This window comes from Pelmatolapia mariae, linkage group LG7 (assembly GCF_036321145.2).
Source record: "Pelmatolapia mariae isolate MD_Pm_ZW linkage group LG7, Pm_UMD_F_2, whole genome shotgun sequence".
In the NCBI taxonomy this organism is placed as follows: Eukaryota; Metazoa; Chordata; class Actinopteri; order Cichliformes; family Cichlidae; genus Pelmatolapia; species Pelmatolapia mariae.
This window is the reverse complement of record NC_086233.1, coordinates 8,617,320-8,637,984: the sequence shown is the minus strand read 5'-3', so window position 1 is coordinate 8,637,984 and position 20,665 is coordinate 8,617,320. Positions and strand designations below refer to the sequence as shown.

The 20,665-nt window shown below is 39.5% G+C and overlaps 1 protein-coding gene and 1 long non-coding RNA gene across 2 annotated transcripts; both read right to left on the bottom strand.

Moving 5' to 3' along the window:
• Positions 1-1,049: 1,049 nt before the first annotated feature.
• reep5 (receptor accessory protein 5) lies at positions 1,050-13,386 on the bottom strand. The gene is made up of 5 exons (XM_063477743.1): positions 13,166-13,386; positions 12,788-12,881; positions 6,897-7,035; positions 4,855-5,023; positions 1,050-3,362 (listed from the first exon to the last, which is right to left on the bottom strand). The coding sequence occupies exons 1-5, from the start codon at positions 13,281-13,283 to the stop codon at positions 3,313-3,315; spliced, it is 570 nt and encodes a 189-aa protein (XP_063333813.1). The 5' UTR covers positions 13,284-13,386; the 3' UTR covers positions 1,050-3,312.
• A 3,582-nt stretch (positions 13,387-16,968) lies between these two features.
• On the bottom strand, positions 16,969-18,829 carry LOC134632107 (uncharacterized). The gene is made up of 4 exons (XR_010094444.1): positions 18,688-18,829; positions 17,818-17,866; positions 17,590-17,652; positions 16,969-17,192 (listed from the first exon to the last, which is right to left on the bottom strand). It is a non-coding gene; the product is annotated as an uncharacterized LOC134632107 (long non-coding RNA).
• Positions 18,830-20,665: the final 1,836 nt, after the last annotated feature.

Genomic DNA, 20,665 nt, shown 5'->3' with positions numbered 1-20,665 from the left:
ACTGGTACTCAGTATGGACCCCATATATAAGCCTAACAACACTGGAGCATGCTCCTAACGACATAACAGATGGTTTCCTGGGGGGATCACCTCCCAGACCTGGATCAGAGCATCACTGAGCTTGGTGGCGTCAGATGGACCAAGACGTGATATATCTCAGATGTGTTCTGTTGGTCAGGTGTGGGGGCAGTTAATGGTGTCAATTCCTTCATCCTCCAGGAACTGCCTGCATACTCTTGCCACATGAGGCTGGGCATTGTGGTGCACCAGGAGGAAGTCAGGTACCACTGCACCAGTGTTGGTCTAGCGCTGGATCCAAGGACTTCATCCTGATATCTAGTTAGTGTCCCATTGCCTAGCCTGTAGAAGTCTGTTCATTTCTCCCCCAGAACATTACTAACCCACCACCAGTGGGTCAGTCATGTAATATGAGTGATGTTACGCAGCATAATGTTCTCCACAGCTTCTCACATCTATCACTGCTGCAGAACCTGCCAGTTCGAGTATTCTATACGAGGACCTTCTATAGCCCAGTCCACCACTCTTAGAGTAACTAATTTCAGCAAACCTTATCGCAGTGGCACATATTGCTATGGTAAATGGACTGATTCTTATATAGCACATTTCTACTCTCCTGGAGCATTCAAAGCACTTTATACAACATGCCACACTCACCCATTCAGCACTTTCTTCTATGCTTTTCAGTGCTTCCTAGCTAACATTCACTTCGATGGATGCATCAGAAAGCACACTGGTATCTTATCGAAGTAACCTGTAGGGTCCAAGTATCCCCTCATGCTACAAGTAGTGACTCGGACTCTGGACTTCTACACAAAAGCAAAACTAGTGAAAAACAGAAAAGAGGTAAAAAGTCAGTGGCCTGTAACACCATTCCTGTTTTGGGGGTCGTTTCATTGTTCCACCTGTAGTGCACCTATTGTTAATTTTGTTAACATCAAAGCAGCTGAAACTGAATAACAACCCCTTCTGCCCCTTAACTGACAAGCTAAATAACCAAGAAGTTTAATTGACTTGAAGCTACACTCTGATTAATGCAATTCAGTTTTATTTATACAGCGCCAAATCACAAAAGCAGTCACCTTGAGGTGCTTTATATTGTAAGGTAGACCTTACAATAATACATACAGAGAGAAAAAACAACAATCATAAGACCCCTCTATGAGCAAGCACTTCAGCGACAGTGGGAAGGGAAAACTCCCTTTTAACAGGAAGAAACTTCCAGCAGAACCTGGCTCAGGGAGGGGCGGCCATCTGCTGCGACCGGTTGGGGTGAGAGAAGGAAGATGGGATAAAAGACATGCTTTTCAAGAGAGCCAGAGATTAATAACAAGTATGATTCAATGCAGAGGAGTCTATTAACACATTTTGAGTGAGAAGGGTGAATGAAGAAGAAATACTAAATGTATCATGGGAATCCCCCAGCAGAGCAAAGAACCTATTGCAGCATAACTAAGGGAGGATTCAGGGTAACCTGATCCAGCTCTAACTATATGCTTTAACACAAAGGAAAGTTTTAAGCCTAATCTTAAAAGCAGAGATAGTGTCTGTTTCCCGAATCCAAACTGGAAGCTGGTTCCACTGAAGAGGGGCCTGAAAACTGAAGGCTCTGCCTCCCATTCTACTTTTAAATACTCTAGGAACAACAAGTAAACCTGCAGTGTGAGAGTGAAGTGCTCTAATGTGGTGATATGGTACTATAAGGTCATTAAGATACAATGAGAACTAGTTTCTCAGCGTGGATATGGAACAAATGGAAAAAGTAGTCGTAAATATTTGTTTAATATGTGCACTGAAGGACATATCCTGGTCAAAAATGACTCCAAGGTTCCTCACAGTGTTACTGGAGGCCAAGGTAATGCCATCCAGAGTAAGAATCCGGTTAGATACCATATTTCTAAGATTTTCAGGGCCGAGTACAATAACCTCTGTTTTATCTAAATTTAGAAGCAGAAAATTTAGAGGTCATCCAGGTCTTTAAGTCTTTAAAACATTCCTGCAGTTTAACTAATTGGTGTGTGTTCTCTGGCTTCATGGATAGATAAAGCTGTGTGTCATCTGCATAGGAGTGAAAATGTACGCAATGCCTTCTGATGATACTGCCTAAGGCAAGCATGTATAATGTAAACAGAATTGGTCCTAGCACTGAACCACGTGGAACTCCATAATTAACCTTAGTGTATGAAGAGGACTCTCCATTTACATGAAGAAATTGGAGTCTATTAGATAGATCTGAAACCACTGCAGCGTAGTACCTGCAATACCTGCAGCACTCACTCTAATAGGATATTTTGGTCAACAGTATCGAACGCCGTAACAAAATCATTTGTAACCTTCACTAAAGCTGTTTCTGTACTTGTGATGAGCACAGATTAAAATCTGTTCCTTTTGTGAGTATTGTATATTAAAAAATTATCATTGTTGTATTTTTACATCCCTGTACAGGGACAGCTAAAAACACACTAGTAAATGAACTGGTTCTTATATAGCACTTTTCTAGTCTAACTGAGACCTTAAAGCACTTACAGAACCTGTCCTCATTCACCCCCATTTATACAAGCACTTTTTTCCCTCTATGCGTTTCCTACATAAGTGCTCTTTATCAGAGTATAAAGCAACCTGGGGTTACTATCTTGCCCAAGGATATTTGGCATACAGGCTGGAGCAGACAGGGATCAAACCAACAACCTTCCAATTATTAGGTGACCTGTTCAACCTCCTCACATCCCAGCTGGATTTACACTATATATTAGGACAGACCCAAAGTGAATAGTTTTAACCTTCTTTTTTTTTTTTCAAAACATTTCATTAAGGGGATATAGAACACACAATTTGTTCCATTTGAAGTCTCTTACTAGTTAACTTAACATCTTTTCAGTGAGCTGATCAAACTGGCACCAAATATTACTTAGGCAGCGATAAAGGAAAAACAAAAGAACAGCAAAGTACATGAGTTATCAGTAAGACCTGAGTCATATCAACTCCTCAACAGCAAACTGAATAATCTCCATCAAATCTGTTGTACGATCATTAACATTAGGAAATGGTTTTAGTAAAGTAGTTTTTATTTGGTTCAAGAAGCATACCAGGACTACCATACAGTTAAACTGAGAGCCTTCCAGAAAAACAAAACAAAACATGGAGCGGCTTTGACTGCTACAGTTTTACATTTAATATCACAGGCAGGAAGCTTACAGTTGTGTTCTGAATGGGTGCTGTAAAAACTGACATTTTCAAGGCAAAATTTCTTCAGTGAGTCAGCTACAGAGCTGGCACTGTGGACAGACTTCATTCTTAGGAGCTCTTCTTCTCCTCAAATATGAGGTTTGCTGTGGCTTTCTTAGCTGTGGACAAATCACAAACAAATATAAAGATACTGTCAGTGAAACTTAGTACATCGGTACTGCAGATGTTTGACTTTAGAAACCTGCAAAACAGAATCCAAGATCAACTTAATTTTAATTTACAACTACAAAATATAAACATGTCTACTATGAAACTATTTTAAATTATGGCCCACCCCTAGTAGGAGAATTTGGACCGTGTTGTGCTGTTGTTGTGTACGTTTGGTACAGTGGATGATATGTGAGAATCTTCTGTTTTTCACTGAAAATGTTTCAATCCTTTTTTCTGTTTTTGGCTGATTGTATTATTGGCAGTCAGCATTTTTTTAAATAACTGAAATGTATACAAATTCACAAAATTACTCCCAAGCTAGAGAGAGAACTCAAGTTGGAGTATTGTCTGAGGTTTGCTGTTCTTACATTTAGAACACAACTTGTCTCACTTCAGGGATGCTCTCACAACTGGAAATACTGTTTAGTAGCTGCCTATCCAGGCAATGTGGGAAGCAGGACACATGTTTCTTCCCTCTTGTAAGAGGGAGACCATTATTTGCATTACACTCACATGAATACAAAGTGGTCTCTGCACCAGGTGCTAGGAGGTTTAAGTCTGTTTAATATCTAAGGAGTCAAAGGAGTTTGCAAAGAAAAGCGTCTGGACTTCTTTAAGTTGCTTGAAGACGTTTCACCTCTCATCCGAGAAGCTTCTTCAGTTCTAAGGTCAAATGGCCGAGAGTCCCAGATTTAAACCCTGTGGGAATATCCCCCCAAAGAGGGACAAAGGACCCCCTGGTGATCCTCTAATCACATGAACCAAGGTGTGAAAGCGGGTGTGGGACCTAATCAGCCAGGGTTTCGGGTGAGCTCATTGTGAAACCTGGCCCCACCTTGTCATGTGAATTCCTGAGGTCAGATGGCCCAGGATGTGAGTGGGCATTAAGGCGTCTGGGGAGGGAACTCAAAACTGGATTATAGATGGCAGACAGTTGGTGTCGTAAACCACCCGAAACCCTGGCTGATTAGGTCCCACACCCGCTTTCACACCTTGGCTCATGTGATTAGAGGATCACCAGGGGGTCCTTTGTCCCTCTTTGGGGGGACACTCCCACAGGGTTTAAATCTGGGACTCTCGGCCATTTGACCTTAGAACTGAAGAAGCTTCTCGGATGAGAGGTGAAACGTCTTCAAGCAACTTAAAGAAGTCCAGACGCTTTTCTTTGCAAACTCCTTTGACTACGATGACCTGGATGACTGAGAACCTTCACAGAAATATCTAAGGAGCTTGAAAGGAAAGGCAAGTAGACTTTTTGAGTTTCTTGAAGACGTTTCACCTCTTATCCGAGCTTAGCTAGCTGAAGATAGAAGAGATTTAACTGTGGCTGCTCCACAGTTAAATCTCTTGAAGGCAATTTTTCATTGCATCTTAAATAGTATCTGATATATCAGTTAGGCTCTTTTAGCAAACACTACAAAATTATGATGATTTAGTCACCCTCATCCTTGAACTTGTCTGCAGCTTCTGACGCCTTGTCCTTGATGTTCTTCACTACATCATCGATCTTGGCCTCGTTCTTGATGAAGAATGGTCGAATGATGCGGTTATATATCTGAACCGATCCATTAGAAGGAGTTGGAGCCATACACCACACCAAGAAGGCACACTGGGGAAGAAAACAAAATTTCTCTCAAAAAATTAAAACAGGTATAGAATTTGGCACTAAACACAATAATAATAATATAACTTTCAGGCATTATCACCACCTGCCTAAATTGCTAGTCCCCCTTTTGCTGCCAAACCAGCCCCGAGTCATTGAGGCATGGACTCCACTAGACCCCTGTAATCATTTTGTTGTATCTAGCAGCAAGATATTAGTAACAGGACTTTTAAGTCCTGTAGGTTGGGAGGTGGGGCCTACATGGATCGGGCTCGTTTATACATTACATTCTACAGATGCCCGACTGGACGTGGGGAATTTTGAATCCAGGTCAGCACCTCAAAGTCATTGTTGTGCTCCCAACCATTTCTGCTTTGTTGCAGTGTACATTATCCTGCTGAAAGAGGCCCACCCATCAGGGACTACCGCTTCGATTAAAGGATGCACACGGTCTCGCACAACGCTTAGGTAGGTGATATGTGTCATGGTAACATTCACATGGATTTCAGGACTCAAGGATTCCCAGCAGGGAATTGCCCAAAGGATCATACTGTCTCTGCCGACTTGCCTTCTTCCTATAGTGCACCCTGGTGCCAGGTGTTCCCCAGGTAAGCAACACACACACACACACACACTAGGCCATCCACGTGATGTAAAAGAAAATATGATTTTTCAGGCCAAACCACCTTCTTACATTGCTCTGTGGTCCAGTTATGATGCTCACATCCCTACTACTGGTGCGTTGGGTAGCGGACAACATTCAACATGACCCTGACTGGTTTGTGGCTCTGCAGCCCGATGAACAACAAACTGCTATGCACAGTATCCTGACACCTTTCTATCATAACCAGCATTAACAGCAATTTGAGGTACAGAAACTCATCTGTTGAATTGGACCACATGGGCCAGCCTTTACACGTGCATGAATGAGCCTTGGATGCTTGTGACCCTGTTGCTGGTTCACTACTGTTCTGTCTTTGAACCATTTTTGATCGACACTGACAACTGCAGACTGGGAACATCCTACCAGAGCTGCAGTTTTGTAGATACTTTGACATAGTTGTCTAGCCATCAGAATTTGGCCTTTGTCAAACTCGCTCGAATCCTTACACTTGTAACAGATCAACTTTAAGGGCAAAATTTTAATTTGCTCCCAAGAGATTCTCTGTGTTATTTACTTCTCCTGTCAGTGGTCAAAATGTTATGCCTTATCAATGTAAGTGCCAGGAGCTTGTTTACTGTAGCCTGGAGAAACAATGGCTGCACAGCAAAGGCATTTAGCTTGGTCTTTTAGGCAGTTTCTTTTGGACTTTTGTCCAACTCTCTCTGCAAGCTTGAAGATGATCAAATATTGTATATTGCACATCCCCTAAAGCAGCGGTCCCTGGGCCACGGACCGTGAGTCATTTGGTACCGGGCCACGAGAGTTGAGACTCGGGTGTGAAATGTATGGTTTTCAGGGTTTTTATCGTTTTTTAGCGTTATTTTGTTATCGTTTTTTTCGTTAACTCGGTTTTCCTGGGTCTTTTCACGTGTGTTATGAATAAATCTTGTTTTTTTCGGTACCGGTACTGGTTTTATTTTGTTGTATTTATCCGCGACACCTTAAAGGCCGGTCCGTGAAAACATTGTTGGGCACAAACCGGTCTGTGGCGCAAAAAAGGTTGGGGACCGCTGCCCTAAAGCCAACATAGCCCCTTTACATTAGGCCTACTGGCTGCTGGTAAAACAGACCCCCAGAATAAGGAGCTTTGTTTACTCTAAGATCAAACACATACAGGTGAGATTTAACCCTGACTGAGTTTTTTCTTTTTAATTAATAAAAGTTTTAACACTAATTAAAATAAATAAGGACAGGCACAAAGACCAACTGGATTACCTTTCCAATATAGTAGAATGGGAACCAGGAAAGGAAGATGTCAGCAAAAAACTCTGCCACACTGAAGACTCCATACACCACCCAGTAGGTCAGCCACTTAGTATCATCATCTTTGTTGGGACTTTCAATGGCTTTAATCCTGGGAAGAACAAAGACATGTTTGGTACTTCTTTTACACATACCTGTAAGCACTGTTCTGTAAGGACCATGAATGTGCACATGGATCAGGCTCATGTACTGCTTTTAATATGAAACATGTATTGATGTATTCAAGCATCAATAATAAATTGAACAGATAATACCACTTTGAATACACAGAAACCGGCCTGTTAATCAATGGGTCATGGATGTTCATTTTCCTCCAGTAGTACCAACACATCCATTATATGTCATTAATACTTTAACTCGCTTAGTCTATATGGCCATTTGGTGAAGACGTGCATGGTGAGGTGATCACAGAATTAATACATTTATACATCACAGGGCTCTAGAGTGCGACCAAATTTTTCAGTGGCGCGACTAAAACAAAAATTTTCGGGTAACAAAAAAAAAAAAATCTCTGCAACTCTCCGTGTGGTCAACAACAGACACACATTATGCCCTATCGTGGACTAAACCAATCAGAGATGGTCAGGGGCGGGACCTCCCTGATTGGCCGTGGTCCAGTTGGAAGTGCAGGTAGAAGAGAGAGGTGAGTAGCTTGAATAAAGCAATATCAATTCATTAACGGATTCCACACAAAGACGTAAACACAGAGCGGACCCGACGCATCAGAATCAGCTTTGTCTTTCTCGGCTTTCTCACCCGACGGCCCGTAGACGGACACGCTGTCGGAGCTCACCGAGCCCACCGTCCGCGCTGTGTTTCCGTCTTTTTTGCGCTGATTCTGAGCTGCAGGTTTTGTCTCTCTCCAACCAAAATTCGCCGAGCCAGCAGCAAAAGAAGCAGCAAACTACGCTTCACATTTGATCAATGTCATCATGAATTCCCTCTTACTTTTGCTGTTTTGCTTCCATCACGATAAAAATCACACTTCATGCACAGCTCTCTCTCCCTCTCTCTCCCTCTCGCTGTACTTCAAGAACAGTTTCCCGTCTCAAATCTCTGTTTTCTACATTATCCATTCGCTTATTACCCACCAGTCTACCGTTGTTTACAGCGCTGTCGGCCGCTGTCTTTTTCTTTTTTTCACTTAAATGACCTCGGACAAGAAAGCCTAGTTTCTGCTGTTCAATACTGAAGAAATGTAAACTTTTTAAAATTGTGCAAAATTACAGAATATTGCAGAATATTTTTAAGGTCATCTGCTATAAAAAGCCAGGCCAGAAAAATCTCCTTCATGTTTTTCTGTGTTTTATTCTCAGTTACTTTCACACAAAGGCATCTGCTGTGATGTTCACAATTCTGATGAAGTCTCATGTGTATCAGTACTGATAAATGATCAGAATTATAATATTTCTGACTGTCTGAGGCTAAATTGAATCGAATCAGGTCTTTGAGAACCGGAATCGAATGGATTATAGAAATCAGTGATGATACGCAGCCCTAGTGAGCAGCCTAGGCCTGACAGAAGTGGATGTAGCTGTGGGTAATAAGAAAAGATGAAAAGAACTATTGATAACTTTTTTTGTTAAGTTAAGGCCTGATCCGTCTGAAATTCATAGCCAGTGCTCTGACACAAAGCCATCAATCTTTGAATGCTGAAAAAGCACAGTGTATCCAGAAAACACATTATATGCTGTGATAAATGCACTGCCCAAGTGTCCCCTCTCCCCACTGTCTTTCAGCAGCAGGCAGCAGCAAACAGGTCATCAGGCCAAGATGATGATTAAGTTTAACATTTTCTACAATATTGACAAAGCACTTTAAGCACAAGTTTGTTAGTTAATAATTTAGAAATGAATATTGTCTGTATGGACTCCCCCCCCCCCCCCCAAAGAAAGTGCACATGTAAAACTGCGGTGTTAAGCGATGCGGTTGAAAAATTTGAGTGCGCCTAACTTTTGTGCCGGTACGCCTAAATTTTTAAAGTTAGGCGCACCGGTGCGCCCATGTCAAAAAGTTAGTCTAGAGCCCTGCATCACAACAGTGTGAAGAGTACACACCATTAAGAATTTATCAGACAAATAAGGGGTTCCTAAATCTTACAGCAGTGGTTTGATTTATTTGCGTGATTAGCAGGCATGGCATGGTGCGTGGCACACAGACCATGCCATGCCTTCCAATATTACAGCCATACTCATCATTTTCATGGGAGACTAATGTTACAATCAATTTAACACATATGTGAAAAGGGTCAACTCTGAAACAAGTTTTTTTTAAATTCGATTATCGAAAAGCACCAAAACTTTACAATGATGAAACAGAAGCTACAACATTTTGATCATGCTGTTGATACAGATTTTGTCTAATTTAGACATTTTCATTGCCATTTAAAATTATTAAAATGAAGCACAGCTACCATGCTCCACCTGCAAGGAGTCACCTGCCATAGGTAGTAATTTGGGATTCACAGTATTCATTAGTAGACAGCCTGAACTACAGCCTTTTCCAATTCTAATCCTAGCTAATCAATCAACCAACCAAACTTTTTTTAACTCTGCTGCTCAACCCACAAATGCATTTTCCTTACAAATGTAGTACTCTTTAAGGGTAAATAGACAGGATTTACAACACCATAAGATTTATTGCCGAGAAACACTGTTACACAACTAAGAAATAATCACGCAAACACCCAGGCAACCATGTTGCAAGTAATGGCTTAACTTTTAAAGAGCTGCTAGCTCTAGAGATTTCAGTATAGTTTCGAAAGGATGAGTCATTTCAAATAAGAGATTTACAATGTCAGGACAAAATAACCTGCTATAAACAGAGGAGTTACAGTGAAGATAACATATGTTTGTACAAATAAACCTATGCAGATTATTAGCTCCACTCTGAGCTTATTGTTTAACTTTATCACTCTTTTCTTCTCTTGTACCAAATAATGTAACATCCATAATTTTAACTTGAGAAAATACTGATATCTTAAGATTAAAAAAATGTATCAAATGTTATACTACATCAGTCTCAGTAGCTGAGGACAATTCTGGTCCCTTTCTATCAAGCTGTTTCTCAAAAATCTTGAGACAAGAAAAACATTCATAGTGACGGCAGCAGGCCTACATGTGACACTATGCTGACTGCATGTAGTATTAGCCCTGAGATTTTACTAGATAATATCATAATGATAAGAACTGTTTTAAAACTTTTGATGACAAAATTATTTAAATGCTTTCTTTGTAAGTCACAGGGGAAATCCACTAACTTTATAGATGAAGTTCAGTTTACAATTAATAGATGATAAATCTGTGTAGGTTCTCAGTCATCCAGATCATGGTAATCTTTCAGTTCCCAGAACTGATGAAGCTTCAGAACTGAAGAGTCTCGGATGAGAGGTGAAGCTTCTTCAAGAATCTCAAAGTAGTCGGGTCGCTTTTCTTTCCAACTGCCTTAGATTAGTAGCCCATTAAACATTTTTGTAACTCTGTGCAAGAATTCCTATAAAAAAAGGCAAAACCTTACATCACTGATACCCCGTTTTGATGAATTATTTCCATGGGTCAAATGAAAATAGATCAACACTTGGACCATCTATATCTATCTAGCAATGTTCCCCTGTGTTAGCAGATGTTAAATCAAAAAGCTAGAAGCCAGGGGCTAATTAAGGGCTAACTAGCTAACATCTCCTTATAATTTCCTTAAATAACAGCACAAATTAGAAAATGGTCAGTATTCATAATCAGTGTTACTACTTCCTAAAAGAGAGAAGTAAAGTTTTTGGTAGCTATAATTTGGTAAATTGCAGCCAGATAACTCATACTATTTGGTGGAGTGCACTAAATTAAAGGTTGACAAAGCCAAAGTAGGTGGTGCAGAAAGATAGAAGTATTATATTTCTGTACAGGCAGCAAATTGGCTTGTTTAACATTCAGCTATTTCTAGCCATCTGTAATTATTTACAGAAAATACATGGATAAATATATTTCAATCTAATCGAATAAACAGGTACCATTTAAAAGAAAATTAAATTAAAAAAAAATTCTTCCATACAAACGTCCACATAAATCCAAAATCAGGTGTGTAAGTTATCTTTTTTTTTGCTAGGTTTTTACTTGTTCAGACTTCTGATTGAGTTATGAGCAGCACCTACTTTTTTTCTGTAAAACTTAATATTTTGATTTATCCTTTACATTTCTTTAAAGCTAGGCCACCCATTTCTTTAAATTTTGCATAGGAGAGGCCAGACTTTCACTGTAATGCTCTTATTTCTTTAAAGTGCTCCCTAGGTCTTTCAAGTGTCCTGAATTTGTATGGAGAAGGTGAGCAAAGGGTTACAACAGAGAGCCATCTGTAAAACACAGTGGAAACTGATTGTTCCAGGCTTCTTTTCAGCCAGTGTTGTTGGGGATCTATTCAAAATGTCCTAAATACTTTTAACGATTCCTCCAAAGAGAACCAAGTACTGTGTCAATATCACAGCTGGGCACATGCAGTGATTTGGGGGCTGGAAGCTGCTGGCCTTCGCTGAGGGTTGGAAATCTGTTTGTCACCTTATGTGTGACAAAAGAATCCACTGTAATTACACTGATGATAGAGCTATATAAGATTTTTGCCCTTAAAATTACTATAGCGTTTTATCTGAGATGTGCAGGCTTTCAGCATTTTCCCATAAAGTTGCGTGTTTTATTCCCTACATTCAGGCTCAGGGGTCATGTGGTGATGTTGCTTTGACTGCATAATCACAAGACACGATATAGAAAATTTTAAAAATAGATATTAGTTGTCAATAATCTGTTGATTGTCAGAAATATTATATTCTGATCATTTATCAGAACATATCCATATTTTTATATCTATGTGGGCTATAAAAACAAAGCTGACACTTGTGAGACTTCATCAGAGGTCTAAGCATCACAGCAGATGTACTTGTGATTGTGGAATTTCTTTATTAGAGGAGCTACAGTATCTAGAGTCGTACCCAGTGAAGATGTAAAATTATTAACAAGAAAATCAACCTCTGTGGGAGTAGAGTTCAGGTAGCTACTCTGCGCTATGTTGGCACATGGCATTGAAGACGAGAACAGTGGATAATTTAAATCCTTAAACTTCGTTACAACACCTTTAGAGAAACACCTACTGTGATGAAATCCACTCCCCACTGCTGTGTAATGCATTATTGTAAATTGAAATGTTATTAGGAAATGATCAGACAAAACTGGATTTTCTGGTAATACTGGTAAATGTTCAGTTTCTATGCCAGATCTAGAGTGTAATTAACAGGTTAGGTTGGTTCTTTTACATTTTGAGATAAGGGTTGAGTATAAATAAATTAAATGCCATCAATGAATCATTCGTTTACTAATAGGGACTTAGAAGACAAAGACCTAATGTTCAATAATCCACAGTTCACTGTTTTACTCTTTGGTGCAGTTGTGGATATTATATTGTTCTCCCTTTGTGATTTTTTTTATGTTTAAATTGTTCTTTTTCTTACCACTAACATTTTTGTAGGTGCTTATTTTATATATTTTATTGTCATTGTTTGTTTGAGGAAAATGATAATTAAAGACTGGTGGAGGGCAAACGCACTCAAAAATTAAAAACTTTGCACAAAAAAGAAGCTTAAATATTAAGTAAGCCTACACACCTATATCCATTTGGAGCTTAAGCGCTACAATACCCTAAATAAATCTCACAGGTGTGGTCATCTCGATTAAAGGTTAGCGCTGACATGAACACAGGCTTTTTTATAGATTCAGTGACTTGAAAGCACAACAACAGGAGCGAATAACACCGTGTTTAGGCGATTAAGGCCATTTCCAAGTGTTCTGAGAATAACATATACTTACGATATGTAGGCTGGATACAGAAACCCGATGAGGTTACATAGCAGGGAGGCTCCGTATCCAATGACCAAGTAAACTGCGATTACACCGATGACAGCTGAAACAAATCACACCACACATTTGTCAAGATTTTCTTCCCACGAATACATTAACCGGATCATACCTATATACCTATGTTACAACCAGTAACTACATTATGGAGACTACTTTTATAGTATAGAGCTGGTGATGTAAAATAAACACAATTTCTTTTGTTAGCTTATGGCTAAAGGAAACTGCAGCTAAACGTGAGTCTGTCCATCGGGCTTTTATTTCTTTTATCTATGCGTCCCTCAGTGATGCGGACAGCCTCTGCCTCTCTTTCCACCCGTCAACACTCACCGAGAGCAATGTAGGTCCTGCTTACTCCGATTTTTGTTTCCACCTTTGCCAGGACATCTGTCATCAGATTCTTTTCATGGAGAAAATTTTCAAATCTTTCTCTCAGTCCCTGCGCCATGGCTGCACTTCCTGCTTAGCGATGATGAATTACGAAACGATCAGAATCAAACTGCGCCACGCCTGTAACCTGACACGCCACTGTTCTCAGACCCACGGGCGTCAAAGTCAGAAGGGATGTGTGGCACATGCATCAGATCATATCCTTCAAAATAAAAGCAATGGCGCTGTAACGCAAACAACCACTTGGTACAAAAAACAATAATATAGACAACTGCTAGTAGGTCGATGTTTTGTGTATGTGTGTGCTGCGCGTTTAAAATAAAAACAACTGGCACTGTTCGCGTGCTCTGTTAATTATATGCGGTATTAATCAAGGATCAAATGTGTATTTCCCACTATTGCATTTCCAATTCTAGATTTTTTTTATGACAATTGTAGGTAGCATACATATTTACTTGAACAGTAAGCGGAAGTAAATGTGGTTACATGTACTAACTGTAGTGAACTTGATGCAGCTGGTAGCAACCAAAAAAAAGGATGCGGGTTGTTTCCACCAGTCTGTAGTCTTACAGGCACTGCAATAGTGTTATATACTCGGTAGAACGCTCAGAAACCTTTAGTTTATGGATTACAGACTTAGATATACGTCAGATATAGGTTAAGTCAGAAATTGCTGTTGCTGCTGAAGAACTACTTAAATTAGAGAAATAGTGCCTAAAACGCTAAAGTCAGGGCGCAGATACAATAGTAACTGCAGCCACACCCTTCCCTGCTTTGATGACATTGCAAAATACAAATTGGGACCTATTCCAAGAAGCATGTTCAACAAATTCTGAATTTTAAAAAATAAACTCAGAGTTGATTAAATCTGAGTTTGGCCAGTCTAGAAAGCTGATCAGTGTTATGTCAGTGAGCTCTCCTTGAGGTTGTATGGTCTCCTTGAGGTTAGCGATTGTGTGATAGAGAAAGACATCCATCATCAACAGAACTCCATTGTCAGATTCACCAAGGCAAGGGGTGAATAAAGACTAGTGCATCCATTTTAATCCAATAGACACGTGAATATTAAAATCTGCTAATGTCGGCCTTTTGATAACAGCAACTTTTTAAAGTTATTTAGTATATTTCATAGTAAAATTAATAAATAAAATGTCCAAAATTATACCAAAAGGTTGAAGTCACAGAATGATAATCAAATAAACCATCAGTGCAATTTGAGTTATTGTGTGCTGCTGTTTTTTATATTAAGCAGAATGAGTAAAATTTCAAGAAAAAGAAATTGAAATCCTGAGGACATATTTATTTAGAAGAGAGTATGGAGACAGTCCCAAATTTTGCCAGCCCTGGCTTCTTAGTTTCTGCTTTTATTGTTCCATAATGGTTCCTTTTAAATTGTGTGCCCTCTTACTAGTCTTTTTGATGCTCACCGCTTCTTCACCTTTTCTGCTCTTTTGGTGTCTCACCAACCTGCTGCACTCTTCATCTCCTCTTCTCTCATCTGTCCTGGTTATAATAAGAATGCAGTCAGCATTTGCCATTCAAACTCCATCCAAACCTGTGAGTAATTAAATAATGTAAGAAAAATATTCTGTGTAATATGCATAATACATGATTTTTATTTTTATTTTTTATTTTTGGAATGACTGCAAAACTTGTCACAACAAAGATGGGAAACAACTCCAACATGCACAAATATTTGATCACACAGCATGCAATTAATTTGCACGAAATGTAATGTCCATTGTAATATCTGCTACTCAGAGATGGTGATTACTCTCAAAGCGGTGCCAATGAGAATGGATAAGAGAACTGATAAGGAATTAAATCAATAAGCGATAGTGATAGTGGAATCGGAATTGCTAAGTTCTTATAAATTCTTATCTTAAAGACCTCATAGTACTGTATCACCCCAATAGATACCTCACTTTCAGACTGCTGGCTTACTTGTGGTTCCTGGGATAATTAAAAGCGGAATGGGAGACAGATCTTCAGCTTTCGGGCATCTTTTCTTTGTAGCTGATTGTTTTTCCCCTGCAGAGAGAAATTACAAAGTTGGAAGCTGGGAGCTACATGCACAAAGCTGACGCTAAAAGGTTAACAAGAGATTGGCTGGAGGGTAAAGATCATCCACTAGTAGTTTGGACAGATCATAAAAAGCCTTGCTTATCAGCAAAGTGGGCACTTTTCTTCACTTTCTTTAATCTGACCATAACCTACAGCATTGGTTCATGCACCATGAAACCCAAAGCCATTTCCCACTGTGGTGGTGTGGTGGCGCTGCTGGTCCAGGAGGCCCACCGTGAGGTCCCACCAACCAACCCCTACTGTGACTATCACCGAAACCAAACAGCTCATCTACACCACAGCAGCAGTTATTAGTGAGATGCTTGGCTACAAGATGAACAGCCACAGCCACAAGGAGCAGTACCCTTCATGAAGAAGGAGACTAGAGGCCAAGATCAAGGTAGCGCAGAGGGAAGTTAGGCACCTTCTTCATCACATCTTTGTGCAGTTCTGATAGTAAGCTACGAAGTACAGCAAGCTGCCCATACCTGAGGCCTTGGAAACTGCCAAAAAAACTCATAGCCTTGGCCATCTGCTTGAAGAGGTATACCAGGGAGCTAGAAGGCAGGAGAAACCAGCTGTGCTCCACAGAACCGTCTGAGGTATACTACCATTGTCAGGGGAATGAGAACAGCCCCACCAAAGCTGGAGACGAAACAGTACTGGAAGAGTATATGGGAGAAGGACGCAACCCATAACAGTAATGCACACTGACCGAAGAAGCTGACTGTACTGAACTAAAACAGGTATTTTGTAAATTCAGTCAAACAGAATAAAGAACAAACAACAAAAACAGTTCCAAACTAGAATTTTACTTAGATTATCAATCAAATACCTCACTAAATTAAAGCCTCCATTTAATCCAAAATGCTGTAGCAGGAGTACTGACATGGACTACACTGTAAAATCTAATTAGTTCCCAGGACTCAAAAAAATTATGGAAACTCGTTGCCTCAAAAAAATTGAGTAAAGCTTAGCTAAAAATGACTAAGTTAGGACAACGTATTTATTTTGAGTACTCTGTACAAGCTCATTTGTTCCCAGAACTCAAAAAAAATTGGATCAAGTTTACGTAAGATGACCAAGTTAGGGCAACTTACTCATTTTGAGTACACTGTACTCAAAATGTACACAGCCGTGTTAGTTCCCAGAACTCAAAAAAATTATGGAAACTCGTTGCCTCAAAAAAACTAAGTAAAGCTTACTTAGGATGACTGTTAGGACAACTTATACATTGCAAGTCTGCAGTATTAAGAATAACTTGATATTTCTGACTTTCTGACAATACTAATTGTTAACCTACTGACAAACATTTCAAGTTCAACTAAATGAAAAAACAATTTGTGGTAACCTGATTATGACTAAAAATAATTAACAACACTTTTTGTAATGATGTTAAAATGAGCACAAGTTTTATTTTCAAACACAACAAAGTACAACAGCCAACATACTGGACACTGTTCTGCTGAATAAAAATTATATTGCCATCACTGTTATAATCTTACAATGAAACAAAGTCTCAGATGTAATTATTCTGAAAATAAGTTTAGGCCTACCACAAGCTTGTTTTGTACTTACATTACTTATATAATCAACATAAAATATTTATTGTTCTGTCACAAGTGCAGTCTCTAATTTAAACAACACATTCGTTTTTCATTCCAACACAGGAGCTGGAATGTTGTAATATTTTAAGGATGGCTTGTTTCCAGTCTAGGCATTACTGCCTGAATGACTGTCATGGATCGAGGTGATCCAAATGTAGGTGCAGAAGAAAGTCTTTAACTTCCCTTAAGTACAGTGGCAGTGGATGTGGGTTGGAGATGCAATGAGCTTGAACCTGCAGGTGACCACCTTCACTGACCACACCATCTGTGATGGAGGACTCATCTCTCCTGGTGTCCTGCAAGCAAACAATCATATTTTTTGGAACATGAACTTAATTGCTTTCTTAAAACATTTTTTTCTGCATTTGGTATAAAACAGACTCCAATTTAGACAATCTCAGGCTCCCTCCCCGCCGGAGAGGTGACCCAATGTCCCAAATTCTCAGTCTGGATAGCCGTGACCACCACGCAACACACAATATTGTCATGAAAGCATCATTTTAAAAAGGGCTATGCAAACATGGGCAATAACTTTCATTCTAATGATGTGCAAAATGATTTGGGCACAAAACAAATTTTGCTGTTAGAAAACTTGCAGACTTCACTATATACAGTGTAGACCCTCTAAACTAAGTTTGGGGGATGTGAACTTTCAAGAAATGCAGACCAAACTGTTGTTGTTTGTTTACTTACACAGCATGTCTTGTAGAATTAACTGGAGTCACAGCAACAGCACAGTGCAGTCATATCTCAAGTCTAATAACAGACAGGAAAAGATCAGTAAAGAAACAACTTCCCCAAACCAAAGCACAAACAAAACAATAAGTAAAACAGGCTGATCTAAAGTATGATTAAAGTTCAGCCTGATTAATATAAATGTCACTGACAGTTGCTAATATATTGGAAAACCAAAATACTTACCACTGAGTTGATGTCTTCCTGTCCAACAACAGGAGTGCTGGTCCCGAGCCTCAAAGACAGAAAGAAGCAAGCAGAGGGAGAAAAAACAGAACATTTTTCAGAAACTGATTTGATCCTTAATGGCTGTGCAATCATTGTAACATAGAGTTTGCTTATTTTGTTAAATAAAGGCTAGATTTGACATTAATAGATGCCACAGATGTTCTAAAGCTGCCACAAAGCATGAAAACGTCGGAGCATTTTTGCAAATATGTGATGTCTTGATAAATCGAGCAGATATTTGAAATTCACACAGCTACATTCTCGCCTGAAAATATCTTAAAAGTTTATTTTGTGACCCAGAAAAAGTAATACGTTTTTCAGCAGTGCTCCTCCGCCATTGCCGCGCTTACAAGTGCGCACAGGCTCCGACAACCATGGCCGACAAATGCGATCCTCCTTTTCACCAGACTACCCTTTCTGGGTCACAAAATAACCTTTTAAGATATTTTCAGGCGAGAATGTAGCTGAGTAATGCTCAAATATCTACTTGATTTATCAAAATATCACATATTTGCAAAAGTGCTTCCACGTTTTCGGAGAGCTCCGTTATCCACCCCCCACACCCACCCCACCCCTAACGGCTGCACCTCCCAAAGAATTTTGTCTGGGCTCTTATCTCACTTATTTATTTCAAACAATCAACAAAAAAATTCACCGACATAGTTTTATGTAAGGTTTTTAAGGCTGTGGTGTTAATTTTTAAGTAACATGAGCACAGCGGCAGCAGCAACGCTAGGCTAACACTAACTAGCTAGCAAGATTATAAACCTGGTGCTAAACTAAGAGAAGCCACAAAATCAGTTTGAATAAGAGTAAACATTTACTCACCAAGTCAGTAAAGATCCACAGCAATGACAACAATAATATCTCCAGGTTTGCTCAATATATTCCATAACAAATGCTGGCGCCATGAACATGCGGACTGATCCGGGAGGGAGGAGGATGGTAGTCACGTGGCATTTTCAAAACACATCTTTCATCCTTCTGCCCTGAGAAGCAAAACTTCCAGCTTACTTAGTTTTTCTAAGTTAGGACAGCTCAAATTAATCGAGTTTATCAGCATTTTTGCATAAAAAGTACTGGTAACTTATTTAAATTGAGTTCTAATAACAAATTGATAAAAATTGAGTTCAGCCTATTTAATATTTTTAATTAAACACAATATTACATTTTACAGTGTAGAAAGAGAAAGCATATTTTTCCTATATTGGGTTCCCTTCACTGGCTCCGTGTTAAATCCAGAATTGAATTCAAAATCCTGTTTTCACTCAGGTGTTTATGCACCTCTCTACATTTAATTGTTAGTTATTAGTTATTATCTCTGGCTCTCTTCCACAGTGTGTCTTTGTCCTGTCTTCCTTCCCTCAACCCCAACAGTTGTTGTGATTTGCCATTATATGAATAAAATTGAATTGAATTGAAATGAATTGAATGGCTTGCTAGAGTACTCCCACTCAAATTCAAATTTAATTAGTATGCATCTATTGGCTGATCATGTAGGTCAGTCACACCCCAGGGATCATTACAAAAGGGCAGCTTGACCAGCTGTGGCTGCATCTTACTCTCTCTCTCTGACCTTTTGTTTTGCACTTTCTGTATGTGAATAGAGTGTTTGTGGTGGAAGGCTGGACAGGTAACTGTGGGTACCCAGTATACACGCGACAATATAGTTTCTTGCGACAACTGCTAGAAATTAGTGATAGCTAAATGAAGTTTTCTGAAGCATTGTATAGGAAAAAAGGGTTCATTACTTGAAGCTTTTAAACAAAGTCCTTTTTGGTGACATCTGGTGGCCAAAAATATGAAGTGCAACTTCTACAACTTGAAATGAACCGCTCCAGTATGATTGCCCACTCTACACAGCTGGGTGTTCAGCTTCTGCTTAATATCATGTGAGAGTTCAATGAAATATCAGGGTACTTTTGTGTTGCTTTGAACTTCTTTTTTTGTGTGGAAAAAATACACATATCAATTTGATTAGTAAATAATTTTGACGATTAACATGTTTAATCATCAAATCAAAATCAAATCAAATCACTTTTATTGTCACGTCACATGTGCAGGTACACTGGTACAGTACATGAGAGTGAAATTCTTGTGTGCGAGCTTCACAAGCAACAGAGTTGTGCAAAATACAATAACGTAAAACAAGCAAAATATAAGAATGGCTAAATCTGAAAGTAATAAATATATGTACAATATATAAGAGTATATGCATTACTGGATGTGTATACTAAATATGTTTTTCTACCTGTGTGTGTGTGTGTGTGTGAGTGTGTATATACATATTTTACAAATGAAATAGAGTAAACAATAAAATAAGATATATAAAATATACAGAGGTTGGTAGTTGACATGTGCAAAACAGTGGCATTAATGTACAGTATGGAGTGCATAATGTTGAAGTTCCAGTAGTGAAGGTGAGGTGTCTATGACGTGTTCAGCAGTCTGATGGCCTGGTGGAAAAAGCTGTCTCTCAGTCTGCTGGTACGGGACCGGATGCTGCAGAACCTCCTTCCTGATGGAAGTAGTCTGAAGAGTTTATGGCTGGGGTGACTGGAGTCCTTGATGATCCTCCCCGCTTTCCTCAGGCACCGCTTCCTGTAGATGTCTTGGAGGGAGGGAAGCTCACCTCCAATTATCCGTTCAGCACACCGCACTACTCTCTGGAGAGCTTTGCGGTTGTAAGCGGTGCTGTTGCCGTACCAGGTGGTGATGCATCCAGTGAGGATGCTCTCAATGGCACAGCGATAGAAGGTCCTGAGGATGCGGGGGCTCATGCCGAATCTTTTCAGTCTCCTGAGAA

Excerpts from the sequence above, each read along its gene's own strand:
- reep5 (XM_063477743.1), bottom strand. The coding sequence starts at position 13,283 with ATGGCGCAGGGACTGAGAGAAAGATTTGAAAATTTTCTCCATGAAAAG. Across the intron at positions 7,036-12,787 it reads CTGTATCCAGCCTACATATC|GATTAAAGCCATTGAAAGTC; the intron begins GTAAGTATATGT and ends TGTTCTTCCCAG. Across the intron at positions 3,363-4,854 it reads AGACAAGTTCAAGGATGAGG|CTAAGAAAGCCACAGCAAAC; the intron begins GTGACTAAATCA and ends ATTTGTCCACAG.